Source organism: Ornithorhynchus anatinus, chromosome 1, assembly GCF_004115215.2.
Source record: "Ornithorhynchus anatinus isolate Pmale09 chromosome 1, mOrnAna1.pri.v4, whole genome shotgun sequence".
Taxonomy (NCBI): Eukaryota; Metazoa; Chordata; class Mammalia; order Monotremata; family Ornithorhynchidae; genus Ornithorhynchus; species Ornithorhynchus anatinus.
The window spans coordinates 71,570,722-71,592,386 of record NC_041728.1 but is presented as its reverse complement, the minus strand read 5'-3'; the positions used below and the strand labels follow the sequence as shown (position 1 = coordinate 71,592,386).

Genomic DNA, 21,665 nt, shown 5'->3' with positions numbered 1-21,665 from the left:
CCTGCCAGTCTAGACACTTGCGCTCCCACTGATTTTTTTTTGGATTTTTAACTCCACAGCTCTACTCTAACGACTGTTCTGAGGATCAGGACTCTGGCAGGGAGTCAAGAGTACCAGCTTGGAAGCAGCCAGGATGAGCAAGCAAAGCAATGTACATATGCTTGGCCAGGACGCTCTGGTGGGTAAAAGCAATCTTTTGGAGGTAAAGAGAAAAAGAGAAGCAGTGTTCACTAAGAGTCTGACCACAGCAGCTCTTCATTTTAATCTTGGCTCTCCTGCTGACTCATCCAGCCAGGGAAAAAAACCAGACACATAGTGCTCTGTCTCAATCTGCCACCCCTCCCGACTTCCAGCTACAAAGTAGGGAAAATAGCTCTTTATGAGGTAACTCAGTGGTGGCTAAATTCCTATGGAGGAGAAGAAAATAAAGAGCCGCAATTGTAACTAGATTTTAACCCCGTGAGGAATAATCCAAAAGCTCTCAATCATCAAAGGTATTTATTGAGGGCTTATTGAGTGCTGAGCACTGCACTAAGCATTTGGGAGAGAACAATATAACTGAGTTGTAGACCATGATTCCTGCCCTCATAGAGTTTACGGTCTTTGGAGGATGTGCTTACCACCTCTTAATAGCTTATCTCCTGTCTACTTGGACACTTTTCCCATTACACCAGTTTACATTCACCAATACTCCCACTATAGCCTACTCAAATATACTTCACTCTCAATCTCTCCATCCTCTGACACTTTGCTCACATCTTTCTTCTCACCTAGAACTTGCTCCTCCTTCGATATCTGCCAGATTAAAGTTCTCTTCATCTCCAAAGCCCTTCTGAAATCACAGCTCCTTCAGGAAGTCTTTCTGAATTGATTTCTCCTTTCCCACTCTTTTATTCCTCAATTAACACTTGTTTTTTAATGGTATTTGCTAAGCACTTACTATGTGCCAGGCACTGTTCTAAGTGCTGGGAGACCTCCTTCTTGCCAAATCCAATGGCTCCTACTCCATTCTAATCCTCCTTGACCTCTCTGCTGCCTTTGACATTGTCAACCATCCCCTCCTCCTCCATACCTTATCTCATCTTGGCTTCACGGACTCCGTCTTCTCCTCCTCTCTCTGGCCGGTCATTCTCGGTCTCCTTCGCAGGCGCCTCCTCCCCTTCCCATCCTTTAACTGTTGGAGTTCCTCAAGGGTCAGTTCTTGGCCCTCTTCTGTTCTCCATTTACACTCACTCCCTTGGTGAACTCATTCGCTGTCACGGCTTTGACTACTATCTCTACGCAGATGAAACGCAGATCTACATCTCTGCCCCTGTCCTCTCCCCCTCCCTTCAGGCTCGCATCTCCTCCTGCCTCCAGGATGTCTCCACCTGGATGTTGGCCCGCCACCTAAAACTCAACATGAGCAAGACTGAGCTCATCTTCCCTCCCAAGCCCGGTCCTCTCCCAGACTTCTCTATCACCGTGGATGGCACGACCATCCTTCACGTCTCGAAGGCCCACAATCTCGGTGTCATCTTTGAGTCGTCTCTCTCGTTCACCCCACACATCCTATCCGTTACCAAGGCCTGCCGGTTTCGCCTTTACAATATCGCCAAGATCTGCCCTTTCCTCTCCACCCAAATGGCTACCTTACTGCTACAGGCTCTTGTTATATCCCGGATAGACAACTGTGTCAGCCTTCTCTCTGATCTCCCTTCCTCCTCTCTCGCCCCGCTCCAGTCTATTCTTCACTCCGCTGCCCGGCTCATCTTCCTGCAAAAATGATCTGGGCATGTCACTCCCCTTCTTAAACACCTTCTGTGGTTGCCTATCAACCTCTGCTCCAAACAAAAACTCCTCACTCTAGGCTTCAAGGCTCTCCATCACCTTGCCCCTTCCTACCTCTCCTCCCTTCTCTCTTTCAACTGCCCACCCCGTACGCTCTGCTCCTCTGCCGCCCACCTCCTCACCGTCCCTCGGTCTCGCCTATCCCGCCGTCGACCCCTGGGCCACGTCCTCCCGTGGTCCTGGAATGCCCTCCCTCCTCACCTCCGCCAAACTAATTCTCTTCCCCTCTTCAAAACCTTACTTAAAACTCACCTCCTCCAAGAGGCCTTCCCAGACTGAGCTCCTCTTCTCCCTCTACTCCCTCTACCACCCCCCTTCACCTCTCTGCAGCTTAACCCTCTTTTCCCCCCATTTCCCTCTGCTCCTCCCCCTCTCCCGTCCCATCCCCTCAGCACTGTACTCGTCTGCTCAACTGTATATATTTTCATTACCCTATTTATTTTGTTAATGACATGTACATCGCCTTGATTCTATTTAGTTGCCATTGTTTTTACGAGATGTTCTTCGCCTTGACTCTATTTATTGCCATTGTGCTTGTCTGCCTGTCTCCCCTGATTAAACTGTAAGCCCGTCAAACGGCAGGGACTGTCTCTATCTGTTGCCGACTTGTTCATTCCAAGCGCTTAGTACAGTGCTCACTTAGTACAGTGCTCTGCACATAATAAGCACTCAATAAATACTATTGAATGAATGAATGAATGAATACAAAGTAATCAGGTTGGACACAATCCCTGTCCTCCATAGGGCTCACAGTCTTAATCCCCATTTTACAGATGAGGGAACTGAGGCTCTGAAAAGTGAAGTGACTTGCCCAAGGTCACGTAGCCAACAGGTGCCAGAGTCAGGATTAGGCCCCAGGTCCTCCAGATTCCCAGCCCTTTACTCCAGCAATTTATACTAAAGCTGCATTTAATATCCACAACCACCTATTGCAATTTTCTACACACCCCATTAAAGTACTCAGTCTTCTACATGTCCAGCTTCCCTCATTTGTGAATTATTTTAGTGTTCATCTTCCTCAATGGGTCCCGGGAAATCTATGTTGGCCTACAATCTTGTACTCACCCAAAAGATTAGTACAGTGCTGTGTAAATAGCAGATACTAAAAAAATGCGACTGCTGGGTTAACTGATGATTAGGAACCACTTTTCACCCGTCGCAAATGAAATTATGATAAAAGCTCCTCACAGAATCCTCTAGTTGGACGATTTGCTGGGAGTATATCTAGCTGAGGAACTACATCAAAGCAGCACAACAGCAACAGGGTAGAAGCAGGTGATAAGACAGTGCCTTACTGAAGACTCAGTTTTGTCTTGTCATCTCATCAAGTAATGCTCTTCTCCAAAGACATGCCTCCATAGAGGATATAATAATAATAATAATAATAATGATATTTACGGTATTTGTTAAGCACTTACTATGTGCCAGGCACTGTACTAAGCGCTGGGGTGGACACAAGCAAATAGGGTTAGATACAGTCCCTGTCCCACGTGGGGCTCACAGTCTCAATCCCCATTTTGCAGATGAGGTCACTGAGGCCCAGAGAAGTGAAGTCACTTGCCCAAGGTCACAAAGGTGGAGCCAGAACTAGAACCCAGGAGGATATCTGTCTATGGGATTGATGGTATGTGTGGTAGTGAGGAGAGAGATGGGAGGGATGTCAGGGTGAAAGGGTGGGTGGGGGAACAGAGTATAAAGGGAATTTCGGGTCCTTGTGGGCAGGGCGACGGTTCTACCAACTCTGTTGTACTGTTCTCTCCCAAGCACTTAGTACAGTGCTCTGTGGACAGTAAGCTCTCAATAAATATGATTGATCGACTGATTGAATAATCACTGTTTGACTGAATATCAGGCAAGTCCCGAGACTGTTGGGATGTTTCTGAGAAAGATTGAGAACCCTTAGTCCATGATGCAGCCCAGCTCCTCCGTAGTTAACCCCACTCATTCCCTTACTGCACCCAGGGACAGAAAGCTTCTTAGCCCAGCAAATTTGTCCAGCACATTTTGATCTCTGGTTTGAGAGGCCAAGAACCCAGCTGGCACTACCAAACTAACAAGTGGAAACAGGAAGGGTGAAGTCAACAGAGAGGCTGACAAACTCACATTTTCTTTACACTTCTGAAAGAAAGGCTTAGGGATTAGGAAGGCTACCTTTGCCAGTCAAGACACTGTTTCACGTTCACTTATTACTTGAATTACTTCAAAATGCACAAAGCCTCTTGATACTAGCTATGAGAAGGGCCAATTTCTGAATTTAATGCTTTTCTCCCATAATATAGTCGCTATCTAACTCCAGGGGAGGGATACTCTGAAACCTTTCTAAGGAGCACATTGTTCACTACCACATCAAATATTTTTAGATTGTGAGACCCCCAAGAGACAGAGACCATGTTGAATTCCTAAGTGCATATTCTTTTCCTGAACTCTGTACAGTGTTCTGCATAAAGTGCTTATAATAAGTATTACTATTACTACTAGATGACCTCATCCAACTCAATCCATCCCTTCCTGCTCTTTTTCTGCCCTCTCCTCCACCTGACCGTACTTCTCCATCCTTACTAACTCCCACAAACACTGCCTACATCAGCTGTTACTTTCTGCACCAACACCTCTGCTTTCCCCATCTCTTTTTAATGACCTACATACTTTATTAATAAAATTAAAAAATCAGGTGTGATCACCCCCAAATCTCCCCATTCCTCTCCAAACCCTCCCTTCTCCTGCCCCCTCTTCAACTCTTTCATCTTTCCTGGCAATATCTTGGGAAGATTTCACGCCTGCTCTCAGAATCTACCCTCTCCACCTCCATCTCTGACCCCATCCCTTCACACTTGCCCCTTTCCTGACCACCATCTTTAACTGCTCACTCTCCAATGACTTCTTCACCACTGTTTTCAAACATGCTTATTTATCCTCATCCCCCCAAAAACCTCCACGGCTCCATCCAGTTAGTTTCTCATCTCCCTCTTACCATTCCTCTCCAAACTCCTGGATTAAGTCATCTACACCCACTGGCTTTGCTTCCTCTCCTTTAAATCTCTCCTTGACCCTCTCTAATCTGGTATTTGCCCCTTTAACAGAATCTGCCATTTGAAAGGTCACCAATGACCTGCTCCTTGCCAAATCCAACATCTTCTACTCAACCTTAATTCTCCTAGACCTTTCAGATGACACTGTGGACCACCCACTTCTCCTGGAAATATTATCCAACTTTGCCTTCACTGACACCATCCTCTCCTGGTTCTCCTCCTCTTCCTCCAACCACTCCTTCTCAGTCTCTTTCATTTGTTTCTATAGTAATGCAAAAAATTCGATATAATTCAATATTTGGATTGGCTAAAAATTTGGTTATTAATACCCACATGGGGAGTTCACAATTGACAGAGTGAATAGACAGAGAAGTAACTATGCACCTCAGCTGGGCTTTTCTCAAAGATTTCATCCTTTATTATGTGGTAAAAATTAAATCAATCCCAAAACAGCAAAAGTGAACCCCAATCACCTGCTAAAAATCTCTGAACATCACTACTGGCTTGCTCCAAAAATCAATAAGCCCAGATATCTACAGAGGATTCTTGGGAGTCCTACAGTAGAGTTAATTAGCAAATGAGAAGAAATGGTTAAAAGAGATTAGGAAAGTGCTTCCTCCCTCCATTTTCTGTCAGTGCTTCTGAAATACTTATTTTTATTACAAGTGACCTTTTTAAAAATCAGACGTCAGTAGTCACAAAACTCCTCTTAAGTGAAAATTATGGCAAGGGCTTTCTATAGCCAGTCATTTAAGGAACTGATTTTTTTATTCTAACTTGGGCAGGGTAAGGGATATCTCTCTCCTCAGAAAGAGAGAGGAAGGAAAGATGTGTATCTGAAGTTTGGTTCAGTCAATCAATCACATTTATTGAGTACTTACTGTGTGCACAGCACTATATTAGTAATAACAATAATGATTATGGCATTTTTTAAGCACTTACTATATGCCAGACACTGTACTAAATACTGGGGTGAATCAAGCAAATTGGGGTTGGACTCAGTCCCTGTCTCACATGGGACTCACAGTCTCAATCCCCATTTTACAGAGCAGATAACTGAGGCCCAGAGAAGTCAAGAGACTTGCTCAAAATCACACTGCCAACAAGTGGCAGAGCCAGGATTTGAATTCAGGTCCTTCTGACTCCCAGGCCCATGGTCTATCCACTACACCATGTAAGAGCTTGGGAGAGTATAACAATATAACTTGACAATCTTATCTACTTCAAAATAAAATGAAGTTAGAAGATCTGGATGGTTTTCACTGCTTTCAAAATTTTGTTTAATATATTTCTTTACTTCTAATTGTAGATGTAGAAAATGTCTGACTTCATATTTCCTTCCATATTTACTTGAAATAAATTTGAATTCATGGCAATACTGATTCTAAATCAGTCACACTGAAAAAGCACCTGCCTGCTGTAATCAGTGCAACCTTATTTTATTGTGGGAGAAAGAAGGTAGCCCATATTTAAAAATGAATTTAGAGTAGTTCCAGGCATTGAGGGAATCACCACTTTTGGAGCAAAAAACATCACAAATGAATTTGGTCACCCTCCTTGGTTTTGTCTATTTTCACCCAATTAAAAGGTTTGAAATTATTAAACTGTTTTTCAAGTTAAACTGTTTCCTAAGAGGGCTTCACTGCTGCAGAATATATCTCACTCTCCTCCACAAGCCAATTGTTTTCCTGATTGGCCTTATTCAACTCTGCTGCCTAGAAATTAGCAATATAGTAGAAATAGTAGTAGTGGCAGAAGTAATGTTATTTACTGAGTACACAATAAGTGCAACACAATAAGCACTTGGGAAAGTGCTTGGCACATATTAAGCATTTAACAAATACCATTATTATTAAAACACATGTTCCCAATCCACAAAGGTAACACTCTACCACTACTAACTTAATAGGAATCCCCTCCTTCCCAATACATAAAGCTTCCCCATGGGACCCAGGAGAATTTGTTCTTCAGTCAATTGAATTTATTGAGCGTTTATTGTGTGCAGAGTACTGTACTAAACTCTTGGAAGAGTACAATGTAACAATATAATAGACATTCCCTGCCCACAATGATCTTACAGCCTAGAGGAGGAGACAGATATTAATATAAATAAATTACAGAAAGGTACATAAGTGCTGTGAGGCTGGGAGGGGTGTTAAAGGGAGCAAGTCAGGGCTAGGCATAAGGGAGTTGAAGAAAAGAAAAGAGGGCTTAATCAGGGAAGGCCGTTTGGAAGAGATGAGCCATTTGGCCCTAGTGGACTCCATCCTTTAGTTGGAAAAAGTACAAGGGTATAGCTGGTACAGAGACACACCAGAAGACTGGGGATTTTAAGCAGGTAAGTTCCTGGGAAAGACAACCAAGAATCTACTTACCTGTTACCAGCTACATCGAGGACATGGAGTTCTGTTGCTTGGGACACCTCTGTGGGTATCCGAGTTAGTTTGTTGTCCCGCACACAGAAAACTGTGAGGCTGCAACATCCTCCAATCTGCATTGGGAAAGAAAAGAGCTTGTTTTCCATATTTTCATTCTGGGGCAACCGCTGAATATAAAAAGCAGATAATCCAGCTAGAACATGAACAAAAGCAGAATACAGTTCCCAGATTCCCTGACAACCAGTCATTAACACAAAGTACAATTTCTGACCATAGTATTAGTTTTGGAAAAAAGAATAAACTCTCACCCAAGCTGCCTGTGCTTCCAACCGCTTCCCATCATGTCTTATCAAAACACTTGCCCTCCTCCCTTCTTCTCTCTAACCACCATCTTCAACTGTTCACTCTCCAATGGCATCTTCCTCTCTGCTTTCAAACATGCCCATATCTTCCCTAACCCCCGCAAAACACCCCCTTTCCCCAGTGGCTCCCTCCAATTAAGGCCCTATCTCCCTACCATTCCTCTCCAAACTTCTTGAGCAAGTTGCCTAAACCTACTCTCTCCAGTTCTTCTCCAATTCTCTCCTTGACCCTCTTCTGATCTGGCTTCCACCCCCTTCACTCCACAGAAACTGCCCTCTCAAAAGGTCACAAATGATCTCCTTCTTGTCAAATCCAACAGCCTCTACTCCATCCTAATCCTCCTCGACCTCTCAGCTGCCTTCGAGCCTGTCTATCACTCCCTCCCTCCTGGAAGCAATATCCAACCTCAGTTTCACTGACACTGTCCTCTTCTGGTTCTCCTCCTCTCTCTCTAGCTGCTCATTCTTAGTTCCTTTCATGGGCCCCTCCTTGTCCTCCCAAGTCCTAACTGTGGGGGCCCCTCAAGGTTCAGTTCTGGGTCCCCTTCTATTCTCCATCTACACCCACTCCCTTGGAGAACTCACTTGCTCACATAGCTTCAACTACCACCTCTATACGTATGACTCCCAAATCTACATCTCCAGCCCTGATCTCTCTCCTTCTCTGCAATCTTGCATTTTTTCCTGTCTTCAAGATACCTCTACTTGGATGTTCCACTATCACCTCTAATTTAATATTTATAAAACAGACTTATCTTTCTGCCAAACCCTGTCCTTCCCCTGACTCTCCCATCACCGTAGACAGCACCATCCTTCCTGTCTCACAAATCCATAACTTAGATATTATCCTTGACTCCTCTTTCTCATTGAAACCATATATTCAAACCATCACTAAATCCTGTTGGTTCAACCTTCACTACATCAGTAAAATTTGTCCTTTCCTCTCCATCCAAACTGCTACCACGTTAATCCCACTTACCTTATCCTGCCTTGACTACTGCATCGGCACCTTGCCGGCCTCCCTGTCTCCTGTCTCTCCCCACTCCAATCCACACTTCACTCTGCTGCACAGATCACTTTTCTACAAAAACATTCAGACCGTGTTTCTCCACTCCTGAAGAACCTCCTGTGGTTGCCCAACCACCTCCGCATCAAACAAACTCCTTACCATCGGCTTTAAAGCACTCAATCACCTTGCCCCCTCCTACCTCAACTTGCTTCTCTGCTACTACAATCAAAACCGCACACTTCACTCCTCTAATAATAATAATGTTGGTATTTGTTAAGCGCTTACTATGTGCAGAGCACTGTTCTAAGCGCTGAGGGAGATACAGGGTAATCAGGTCATCCCACGTGAGGCTCACAGTTAATCCCCATTTTACAGATGAGGTAACTGAGGCACAGAGAAGTTAAGTGACTTGTCCACAGTCACACAGCTGACAAGTGGCAGAGCCGGGAGTCAAACCCATGACCTCTGACTCCGAAGCCCAGGCTCTTTCCACTGAACCACACTGCTTCTCTAACGCCAACCTACTCACTGTACATATATCTCATCCAGCTCACCACCGACCTCTTGCCCATATCCTTTCTCTGGCCTGGGTCACACTCTCTCTTCCCATCTCTCCCCCACTTCAAAGCTTTACTGAAGGCACATCTCCTCCAAGAGGCCTTCCCTAAGCCTTCTTTACCTTTTCTTCCACTCCCTTCTGAGTTGCTCTGACTTGCTCCTTTTATATATCCCCCTCCCTATCTGTAAAGCACTTAAATACATATCCATAATTTACTTATTTATATTAATATCTGTCTCCCCCTCTAGACTGCAAGCTTGCTGTGGACAGGGAATGTATCAATTGTATTGCTATATTGTACTTTCCCAAGTACTTAGTACAATGCTGTACACATAGTAAATGCTCAATACGATTGATTGAGCAATTGATTTCAGGAGCAACAAATACTTTCATACAGACACAGAAGCAACATGACTCAATGACTTTTTCCACAAAATGTCAGTTTTCAAATCCCAATTTAAAACCTGCCCTGTTTCTTATAGAATTTCTATTTGTCCAAGAGGCTGGAGTTACAATTCTATTTGTACTTTTCCTTGAATGGTATAGGCAAGGACTTCAGCTTCTAAATACTGTTCTGAACTTATGTATATTTAACACAGCACAGACCCAGTAGATGTTAATTGAAAGTTATTTCAGTCCCATGCTACTACATGGTCAAACTTGCTAATATAAGATTTTAATGGTTCCTTCTTAACATTAACATTATGCATTTTCAGTGGGTAATTTAACAAGACCAGTGGCAGAATAATTAACAACTGCTGATACTGACATCAATTTGAATGCTTCAAGTCCCTTCCTTATTTGCTCCCTTTCCTTTTAATGCTCAATTAGTTCCCTGAGCCAAGGCATTTTCCAAAATCTCTTCCTTTACTCCTAAAAAAAATATTCTCAACACAGATGAAGATTTGTTGAACTCCAACTTCAGGGAAATACGAGCTGCTGAGCAGAAAATAATGAAACACCTTGAGAAATCCCTGAGACAAGAAGAGACCAGAACCTCCCTTTCTCTGCCCTAGCCTCCGCTCTCCGGTGAAGGGGGCTGATTTTCATTTGGAGTTTTTGTGTGGAGGTCGAAGGCTAACTGAAGGTTAAGCTTCTGGAACGACAGCCACATCCACCCGTGCAATGTATTCGTGCTTTTGAAACGCATTCATCTGTGTTCTGAAAAGACTAAGCCTTTCCGCCCAGCAGCCAAGAGGCAGGCAATTTTCATGGCTAACCCCTTTCCAATTCACTAAGACTCCAGGGAGATAATAATGATAATGATGGTATTTGTTAAGTGCTTACTATGTGCCAGGCACTATACTAAGCACTGGAGTGGATATAAGCAAATCCAGTTGGACCCAATCTCTGTCCCATGTGAGGCTCACAGTCTCAATCCTCATTTTACAGAAGACATAAGTGAGGCACAGAGAAGTGAAGTGATTTGCCCAAGGTCACCCAGCAGACAAGATGAAGGGCTAGTAGTGTTAAACCCCCTGCAAATAATTTTTAATTTATGGCTGGGAGGGAGAGGGCTCTCCCATCAGCAACAGGACTTGATTGGATTTGTTTCCAGAGCTGGGATGTGATCACCCTATCACCCTAACCCTCTCTCACTGGGCTTTCCTCCCATGCCCCTGGGCCACCCAGAGACATGGCTGGTTGGGACACAGGGGAAAACTAGATATGGCAGGCAGAATGTCTCTGTACGCCCTCAGTTGCCCACAATTGATATGTCCTGTTGAGCAAGACGGCCCTACAAACTGTGGACCTATTCACTACTGGCAGTTTAGCTAGAGTCCATTTAGCTAGAGTCTAGTTAGCATATGCTATGGCACCAAAAGTGTCTCACTGGTTATGGATTATGTAACTTAGTCATAGAGTGGCTTCAAAGCTCTCCATCACCTTGCCCCCTCCTACCTACCATCCTTTTCTCCTTTTACAGCCCAGCCCGCACACTCTGCTCCTCTGCCGCTCACCTCCTCACTGTGCCTTGTTCTCACTTGTCCCGCCGTCAACCCCTGGCCCACGTCCTACCGCTGTCCTGGAATGCCCTCCCTCCCCACATCCACCAAACTAACTCTCTTCCCCTCTTCAAGGCCCTACTGAGAGCTCATCTCCTCCAGGAGGCCTTCCCAGACTGAGTCCCCTTTTTACGCTGCTCCTTCTCCCCTACTGCTGTGACTCCCTCCTTCTGCTCTACCCGCCTCCCTGCCCCACAGCACTTATGTATATATGTATATATTATTCTATTTATTTTATTAATGATGTGTATATATCTGATTCTATTTATCTATTTTGATGGTACTGATACCTGACCACTTGTTTTGTTTTGCTGTGTCTCCCCCTTTTAGACCATGAGCCCGTTGGGCAGGGATTGTCTCTATCTGTTACTGAACTGTACTTTCCAAGCACTTGTTACAGTGTTCTGCACACAGTAAGTGCTCAATAAATAAGATTGAATGAATGAAAAGATATCAATCTCTCCCCCATAATCAGGGCAACTGGACACTCTAGCACTTTGCCCTGGGCAGCGACTGTGTCTACCAATTCTGTTGTATTACACTCTCTAAAGAGCTTAACACAGTGCTCTGCACACAGTAAGAGCTCAATAAATACAATTGACTGATTGATTCATTCTGTACTGGTCAAGAGTCTACTAGAGTAGACTGCATCAAGCAGGCACTCAATAAATGTCACTACTATTAATATTTACAGAACTGAAAGAGAGGTAAGAGCCCTTTTTCTTTCCCCTAAAAATATCACAAGTTCTATCCAGGATGTCTTCCATTCCACAGATCACAAGAGTCAGTCAGCCAGTCAACTGCATTTTAGCGTTTACTGTGTGCAGAGCACTGTAGTAAGTACTTGAAAGAGTACAATACAACAATAAACAGACACATTCCCTGCCACAAGCTTACAGCCTAGAGGGAGAGATCGACATTAATGTAAATACCAGCCCATCTAAAACAGAAGTATGTCACTAGCCCATGACCCATCTTGATAAGGCCAAAGAGTTCCCCATTAAGGTGTCTGCAGACAAGCCATCCACTCTACAACTGCTGCAGAAGAGCTGAACCCCTAGATGGGTTCAGAAATAGCAAGCCCTCTCAGCATCCTCCAGAGGCAAGATGATCCAGGACTGAAACAGATCTCGAGCCCTGTCCCTATTCCCACCTGTCTCTAGATTCCCTGTCCCTAGACCTGGCCTGTAACTGGCACAAGTGCTGAGTCTTCATCTTGCTGCTGCCACCTCTCTCAGGTTCGTCTTCTCCTTACCAGGTTCCCGGAAAGCTTACCCAGCACCTTTAATTCTGGCTTTCCTGTCAGCTCTCCCTTTCCACTCTGCAGCTCCCTCTTTCCTAGGTCATCTGTGGTCTCTGCCAATCTCTCCTCTGAACTATACCCACCCTTGCCATCCTGGCTGCTTCAGGCTAACAGCCAAACGTCTTTCTCACCTCCCTCACCCAACTCCCCTAAGTAGTTGTTGCCCCTATACTGTCCCCATGCCCTCTCAGCCTCACCTCCCAAAGCCAAGACAGCTCCTCCCACCCCTGCTACACCATGTCCCTTTCCATGTACTAGGTCCCCAATGGAGGGAGACCAGATTCCATCACATCCTCCTGAGCAGTGTTTGGAGGATGCTGGAGAGTTGGATATGTCACCAATGAGACTTTAATTCTTTCCTAAAGGGATGGGAAGAGTGCATGCAGATATATGGTATCTTCTACAAAGATGAGATTGTTCGACTCTAAACTACTGAGCTCTTTGGGGCGATGGTGGGTGTAGTTGGGCAAGATTCTAATCTCAATGCTGTAAAAGCAGATTGAGTAGCCTCTTGCTTTCTGCTGTTCTATCATTTCCAATATCCACTCCCATTTTCCATAACACACACTGAAGTGTCCACACAAAGCATCTGTCGCTGTGGAGGCTGCAAGTCCCAACTTAACGGCCTTTGGAAGTTAAAAGCAGTGTCTTTCGTCCACATCTTTGGCAAACACAATCACTAAAGCTTCTCTAATTTTGAGTGCAGAGGAAGATGGCTTCCTGAATAAATGAGATCTCAGCCAAAAGGTCTTGGGTTTACATAATAATATGTGGCTGAACGAATTAAAATTTGACTTTGGAAAGAAACACTGCTTGATGATTTTTTTTTTAATGATCTTATTCCTTTCAGGAGAGCATAGAAGATCACTTCATAAATCCCATACAAATGCTCCAATTGGATTTTGCTGAAGTAAACACAGTAAGGAATGGGAAGCCACACTGCTTTATGTATGGGATTCTGGTTCCTTTTATGAGGCTCCAAAACTTCACCTGTTCTATGCAGTCTTTTCTTTTAAAATGGAATCCCAATTAAATTAGCTGAATTTGCACTACTGCTTTCCCTCACTCACTGTGGGATTTGGTTGCAGAAAAGTTCTTGGTTTGGTTACACTAGGGGCTTGTGGGACACACGGACCTGGCACCTTGTAGAGGCTTTGGTCCCATTAGATAAAATTATTCAAGGTTTTGAATCAAAAATAGATTTTTAAGCTTGCACCAAAAATGTTAAATATACATGCAGTGTTTAAAACCATTTTTATTTACCCATAAACACTGTTTTTGCACAAATATAAGCTGCTCTAGAAAAATTAAAATAATCAGATTATTAAACTAGTCTTAATAAACTTCCTTTCTTTGCTTACTTCCAACTTGGATCATTCGTTTTGCAATTAGAGACAACAATTAAAACCAGTATCACAATGAAATTGGGAGAAAAACATGAGGCAATGTAAATGGATCTTAGCAGCACGAAGTACATTGTGAGATGGAGAGTGAAGCATGTCTGACCTAGGCCAAGGGGCCCTAGGGGAGAGAGAGCACAGGAGACCGGAAGGCCTGGGGGCAGGATGATGACTGGCCACAGAAAACTGTAGTGAAGCCAAACTGTACCATGCCTGTGAGCCAAAGTGCTTCACACCATATTAAGTGTGGAAATTCAAAACTGGGGTTGGAAAAATCTGTGGGGAGAAAGCTGTATAAACAAAACTTTGTGAAATTCAATTTGTTTTGAAGATTAAAAGCAATGCTGTTGCTATGCAGAATCTTAGCAGCCCAACCCTGATGGGACAGCTCTCACCATCAGCACTAGCAAACTTCTTCAAGCCTGCCCACCTTCTAATTGTAGTTGCAACTAACATCTTGCTTTTCTCTGGAGCTCACCAGAAACCACTAACTTTCCAAGTGGGAGGAGCTTCCTGGCACAAGGGGTATCCCTCTTGCTCCAAACCACATTCAAAGCTTCTACTTCAGCTGTGGTTTCGGATCTGCGAATCCCTTCCCGCTCAAACAGCCTAAATCTGTGCCACGTGTGTTGCCTAGGCAAATTTAACTTAAAATAGACGCCACCCACTGGGGGGTGGAGGGGAGGGGGAGAATGTGGATTGAGGGAGAAGGGGGAACCACACCAAGAATCCAAAACTCCAGTGGGGCTTAACTGCTTTCTCCCCAGAGCTTTTTACTTACTACAGATGAGGCTAACAAGTTAGAATCGGCCTTTGTAAGTCCCCACTTCTGCCAATTTCTACATTTGATGCATCTTCAGTAGGCAAGTAAAGCATTGGAAATCCTGAGGGAAATATGGCAGGCTCCTTAAAGGAACTTACTGCTTCAATTTCCCACCCCAACCTCTCTCCCGCCTGCCCAAGAGGCAAATGACAGGGGGGCTTAGTAAGGCTCCAGAACAGGAACCGTGGTGGGACAGAAAGTCAGATAAGTTAACGAGGGCACAGACCCTGGCAGAGCACCATGCCTGAGCCATACCCTGAGGCTGGGGCACTTTCCAGAAAGGCATGATGGACTACACCTCTGGCCTACACTCTAAAAGCTGCTCTCATTCAAACTGTTCACATTAAAAGAATATGGAAGGTAGGATTCTAGTTTTTCTTGGCTCACTCCACTTTCTTTAAGCACAAAGACAGTGGCCTAGTTAAAAGAACCCAGGACTGAAAGATAGGAGACCTGGATTCTAGACTTAGCTCTGCCACTTGACTTGCTGAGCAACCACTTAACTTCACTGTATTGCAGTTTACTCATTTGTAAATTCAGGATAAGAACCTTGCTTTACCTATCTCTTAGATAGAGACCTGTGTGAGGTAGGGAGTTCATTCTGATTATCTTGTATCTGTCCTAGTACACTGTCCTCTCCTGGTCTCCTCCTGTTTCTCTGGCCACTCATTTTCAACCTTTTTTGCAAGGTCCTCCTCTGACTCCCACCCCCTGTAGGTGGCCCCCTCAAGGTTCAGTTTTGGTTCCTCTTCTATTCTCCATCTACACCCACTCCCTTGGAGAACTCATTCACTCACATGGCTTCAACTACCACCTCTATGGGGATGATTTCCAAATCTACATCTCCAGTCCTGATCTCTCTCCCTCTCTGTAGTCTCGCATTTCCTCCTGCCTTCAAGATATCTCCACTGGATATTCCTCTGCTGTCACCTCAAATTTACATTTATAAAAACAGAACTCCTTATCTTCCCACCTAAACCCTGTCCTTCTTCTGACTTTGCCAACACTGTAGGCGGCACCACCTTCCTTCCTGTTTCACAAACGCATAACCTCAGCATTTTCCTTGATTCCTCTCTCTCATTCAACTCACATATTCAACCCATCACTAAATACCGTCAGTTCAACCTTCACTATGTTGCTAAAATCCGCCCTTTTCTCTCCATCCAACCTGCTACCATGTTCATCCAAGCTTCTATCCTATCTGGCTTTGATTACTTTAAAAGCCTCCTGGTTGCCCTCCCTGCCTCTTGTCTCTCCCCACTCCAATCCATACTTCACTCTGCTGCCTACATCACTTTTCTACAAAAGGTTTCAGGCCATGTTTCCTCATTCCTCAAGAACTTCCAGTGGTAGCCCATCCACCACTGCATCAAATAGAAACTCCTTACCATCAGCTTTAAAGCACTCCATATCCTTGCCCCACTCCTACCTCACATTTACTATTCTCCTTCTAGAATACAGACAACACATTTCACTCTTCTAAGGCTAACCTTCTCACTGTACCTCAACCTTGTCTATACCGCCGCTGACCTCTGGCCCACATCCTGCCTCTGGCCTGGAATGCCCTCCTTCTTCCTATCCAACAATTACTCTCCCCTGCCTTCAAAGCCTTATTCAAGTCACATCTCCAAGAGGCCTTCTTGGACTAAACCTTATTTTCCCTTTCTTCTGCTCCCTTCTGTGTTGCACTGACTTGCCGCCTGTATTTAGCCCTCGTTCAGCCCCACAGCCCTTATCTACATGTCTGTAATTTTATTTATTTATATTTAATGTGTCTCCTCCTCTAGACTGTAAACTCACTGCAGGCAGGGAATACATCTGTTATATTGTACTCTCCCAAGTACTTAGTGCAGTGCTTTACACACAGAAAGCACTCAATCAATGCAATTGACTCAGTGACTTAATAAATTCCAAATTTACTAATGAAGCAGTTGAAGGGGTCGGGGTGCAGGGGGTCGGGGTGCAGGGATGGAAGAGAGGATAGTGAGGATTCCTCTTTTCAAGGACTAGGATTAGCTACTTTGTTTTACATTATCATCTTGGTCAGCTAATTTAGTAATTTATTGTTTGTACAGGCATACCCCACAGTACAGTCACAATATGTTCCTTGAAAGCATGGGTGATCACTGAATAGGTATACTGTGGGGGTACATCACATTTTACAAATGAAATCAACAAGTAGCTGCATGGCTGAGTGCAAAGAGTACAGGACCTGGTTCTAATCCAGTCTCTGCTACTAGCCTTATGTGTGACCTTGGACTTGTCACTTATCTGAGCCAGTCTCTGCCCCTTCTATCCAACCTCAACTGTGTTGCCTCCCTCCCAAGACGCCAGCCAATGTGGACAAGCTAGGTTTCAAGTCTGCATTCAGGAGAGGAGGGAAAAAGAAAGTACAGAGAAGGTACTGAATTCCCAGCAGCAACTGGATGTAATGTTAGGTGGAACTTTCAGTCCTGGACTAAATCAGTAATTAGTGCATGATGGCTTAGTACAATGCTATACTTCAGTCTATACTTCACTCTGCTGTCCAGATTATCTTTCTGCTGCTCTAAGCATGTCACTCCCTCCTTAAAAATCTCCTGTGGTTGTCTATCAGCCTTCATATCAAGCAAAAACTCTTCACTATTGGCTTCAAAGCTCTCCATCACCTTGCCCCGTCTTACTTCACCTCCCTTCTCTCATTCTGTAGCCCAGCCCACACACTCCAGTCCTCTGCCGCTAACCTCCTCACTGTGCCTCATTCTCACCTGCCCCGCCGTCGACCCCTGGCCCTCGTCCAACCTCTGGCCTGGAATGTACTCCTTCGTCCTGCCAAACTAGCACACTTCCCCGCTTCAAAGCCTACTGAAAGCTCATCTCCTCCAGGAGGCCTTCCCAGACTGAGCCTCCTTTTTACTCTGCTCCTTCTCCCCTCCCCATCGCTCTGACTTCCTCCCTCTGCTCTACCCCCCCAACGCCACAGCACTTTTTTTTTTGGTAATTGTTAAGCGCTTACTACGTGCCAAGCACTGTTCTAAGCGCTGGGGGAGATACAAGGTAATCAGGTTGTCCAACGTAGGGCTCACAGTCTTCATCCCCATTTGACAGATGAGGTAACTGAGGCCCAGAGAAGTGAGGTGACTTGCCCAAGGTCACAGAGCTGACCAGTGGTGGAGTCGGGATTAGAACCCGTGACCTCTGACTCTCAAGCCCAGGATCTTGCCACTAAGCCACGCTGCTTCAACTTAGCAACTGTGTATAAGTGAACATATTTATTATTCTATTAATGATGTCTATATATCTATAATTCTATTTATATTGATGCTATTGATGCCTGTCTACTTGTTTTGTTTTGTTGTGTCTCCCCGCTTCTAGACTGTGAGCCCATTGTTGGGTAGGGATTGCCGCTCTTTGGTGCCAAATTGTAATTTCCAGGTGCTTAGTACAGTGCTCTGCACCCATTAAGCGCTCAATAAATACGACTGACTGAATAATTGCACACAGTAAGTGCTCAAAAAATACCATTTTCTGAATTTTATGGATTGTGGTTGTTCAGAATCAAAGTCTCACCTGAATTTAAACTTTATCATTCTAGATGTGTTTACCCCAAATTAGGTTGAGAGAGCCCTGTGGGGCAAGGATCATGTCTAATCTTCTTACCTTGTAATAAAAATGATGGTATTTGTTAAGCACTTACTATGTGCCAAGCACTGTTCTAAGCGCTGTAATTAGTCCCACCGCTTCACGCCTAGTAGCCGCTTATAAATACCATTGCTATTACTACAACTTCTGCAGGCCATGCGCTTGGGCTTTTGGGGGATACATAATAATACTACTTATGGCATTCATTCATTCATTCATTCATTCAATCGTATTTATTGAGCGCTATGTGCAGAGCACTGTACTAAGCACTTGGAATGTACAATTCAGCAACAGTTAGAGACAATCCCTGCCCAGTGACGCGCTCACAGTCTCAACGGGGGAGACAGACAGCAGAGCAAAACAGAACGAAACAGAAACAAGACAACATTATCAAGATAAATAGAATCAAGGGGATGTACATCTCATTAACAAAATAAATAGGGTAGTAAATAATATATACCAAGCACTGTTCTAAGCCTGGGGTAGGCACAAGGTAATCAGATTGTCCCACGTGGGGCTCACAGTCTTAATCCCCATTTTACAGATGAGGCAACAGGAGCACAGAAAAGTTAAGTGGCTTGCCCCCAGTCGCACAGCAGACTAGCAGCAGAACGGAATTAGAACCCAGATGCTCTGACTCCTAAGCCCGTGCTCTTTCCACTAAGCCCCGCTACTAGATGATTACAGACGTATCAAGTGAATTGAAAATTCGCAGCATGCCCCACACTACCAAGCTCATCCATTCAAATCTAACCTTTCCGCCTTAGAGATAGAATCGTACTGCCAACCTTCCCAAAAGTCAAATGAGCTAAATGGTGCCTTATTGTTTGCAAGATTTCTGAATAACAAAGGTTCATTTTAAGGGGAAAGGGTGTCAAGGGGGAAGTATTTTCAAGGGAGGGAAAGGTATGGCAAACGTAAAGCAAGTGAGGTTTCTGGGCATGCAGCCGGATAAGAATATTCCATTCAACCTAAAACAGTAAGCTCCTCAGCAATTCAGCCATCTAGTTTGATCTGCATGCATTTCAAGCACTAAATGAATATCAGTGGTGCATTTGTGAATAGTTCAATGCATACAAAATTACAAGTTACCTGACTTTCCTAAATTCCCAAGCAGCTACCAATTAAGAAAACAAGAGATATTCATTTGATTGGCTATGAATGCTCATGAATAACACTATTAAACCCACACAAATAATACAAAAACCACTACGTGAAGCACTCACATCCCCTACCTCACTTACCCCCAATGTTTACATACTCGCAATGACACCTATGGCCCATGAAGTCATTTTTACCTTAAAAAAATGAGTTTATATGATCTCTAAAAGCAAAGCACTGAGCATTCTTACTGACAATTGCTGAAAGTTTGTTTGCAAGGAAGGAGTTGAAATGGTAAGCAATTCAGCCCAGACCTTACATCTGTACCCTGTCACAAAACAAGAGAGAATTCACCAGTAATGGAATGATCTGACTAGGCAGTGTCACGTTTGAAGAGAAAGACAATAACTCTCTCTCTCCCATACGTATACACACACACACAAAACACGACATTTCACACATCCACATCTCTCAGGGACAGAAAGCCCATAATGGGGAAGGATCACAGTGGCCGCTCTGATGCCACTTGAGGCCAGAAGCCTCGATCTGTGGCTTGGTGTTTTTTTCTTTTCTGGTCAGAGTCAACCATTCTAGTTTTTCCCAGTTTGCCAGAGTCAAGCATAAAAAACTAATTATAGCCTCAGTACATGTCCCTGAATTTAGAGTTAACACTAGCATAAGCACCAGGAAAAAGATTTGTTTTTTTTTTAAAAATGAATTTGCTCTGCCAGGCCTTGATGAAAACACACATGGATCACAATTCTCAGGAAGATTTTCTCTGGATCTATGAAAAGGAGCCAAAATTCTTAGTAGAGTTATACCAAAAATCTCTAAAAGACAGAGACCAAAAAAAAAACTTCAAAAGAAGTCTCCTCTCCTTTGTTTTACCTGCTTGGAGTCATAAGCAAAGACTTGAAAAGGTCAGACATCTCCAAGCCTTACTATAATTTATTATTACTACTAATTGTCTGTTGCCGAATTGTACATTCCAAGCGCTTAATAACAGTGCTCTGCACATAGAAAGCGCTCAGTAAACACTATTGAAGAAATACTATTGAATGAATAATAACTGTGGCATTTCCTAACCATCTACTTTGCGACAATCAATGCCTAAGCACTGGGGTAGATACAAAGATAATCAGGTTAGACACAGTCCCTGTCCCACATAGGGGTAGCAATCTAAGTAAGAGACAAAAGGTATTATTGGGAGGGGGAAATGACAGTGTGGTGGAAGAAGAGGAAATGGAGGCTTATTTAGCATATGTCACATAAACAAAATGGTCCTGGAGGGGAGAAGGTCATCCTGAGTCAAACTGCTATTCAAGCCCAAAACTCTACCTTTGACAGTTGCACCAAAGGATATTTGGAGACACAGTGAAATAAAAGCCCTTTCTTGCCATCCAACTGCATGGTTCAGGAAGGACCTCCTAACATCCCTAATGTTGCCAACCCTTTGGGAACTCTCATCCCTGAATTTATCCACCCCACTTCTTAAACCTCTTGATATTTGCTGCCTGCACAAATTATCATGTGTCAAATTCCATATGCCTAACACCCAAAAGTTGAGGAAAGGAGTGTTTCCTTTTGTGTGATTTGAACCTACTATTATCAATTTTCAAAAAGAGTGGCCCCATGTTTCTGTGAGGTGGTATTTGGTAACCAAAGCTTTTTTAAAAAAACCCTCATTTACTGGCCATTTCCTGTATTTTAAAATGGTTCTCCCTCTGGTACTGTCATCCTCCTGGATGATTTACAATGACCATCCTCTAAACATGCAGATGACCCACCAGTTCAACAAATACATAATCAATGTCAGCTTCCAACACTGGTGAATTTTCTACTGTTCATGGTGAAAAGAGTTTTATAAATTTACACAGCAAAATAATATCTTTCCTTCTCAACATAGCTTCAAGTCTTCACACAAGAAACAGCCTAAATTCAGATGTGCCTTAAATACCTTAGCCTCTTCCCTCCTTCTTCCCTTCCTCTCTGTTTTTTACCCCCCCCCACCTTTTCATTTCTCCTCTCTCCTATTAATCAATTAATGGTATTTATTGAGTTCTTACTGTGGGCAGAGCACTATAGTAAACACTTGGGAGACTACAATACAAGAGAGCTGGTAGATACAATTACTGCACTGAAGTAGCTTAAAGATTTACAGGAACTCTAAGCGTGGCACTCAGCAGCACAAATATGGCCACACAGGAGATCCCCCATTAAAGTGTAAACTCCTTGAGGGAAGGG

At 43.9% G+C, this 21,665-nt stretch overlaps 1 protein-coding gene across 1 annotated transcript in view; it reads right to left on the bottom strand.

Annotated features, from left to right (window-relative positions):
* Positions 1-21,665, bottom strand: part of LRRC1 (leucine rich repeat containing 1) — a 159,669-nt gene that overhangs the window by 10,689 nt on the left and 127,315 nt on the right. Inside the window, exon 11 of the mRNA XM_029072931.2 lies at positions 7,235-7,350. Coding sequence (XP_028928764.1) covers positions 7,235-7,350 — 116 coding nt within the window. The remainder of the gene's footprint in view (positions 1-7,234; positions 7,351-21,665) is intronic.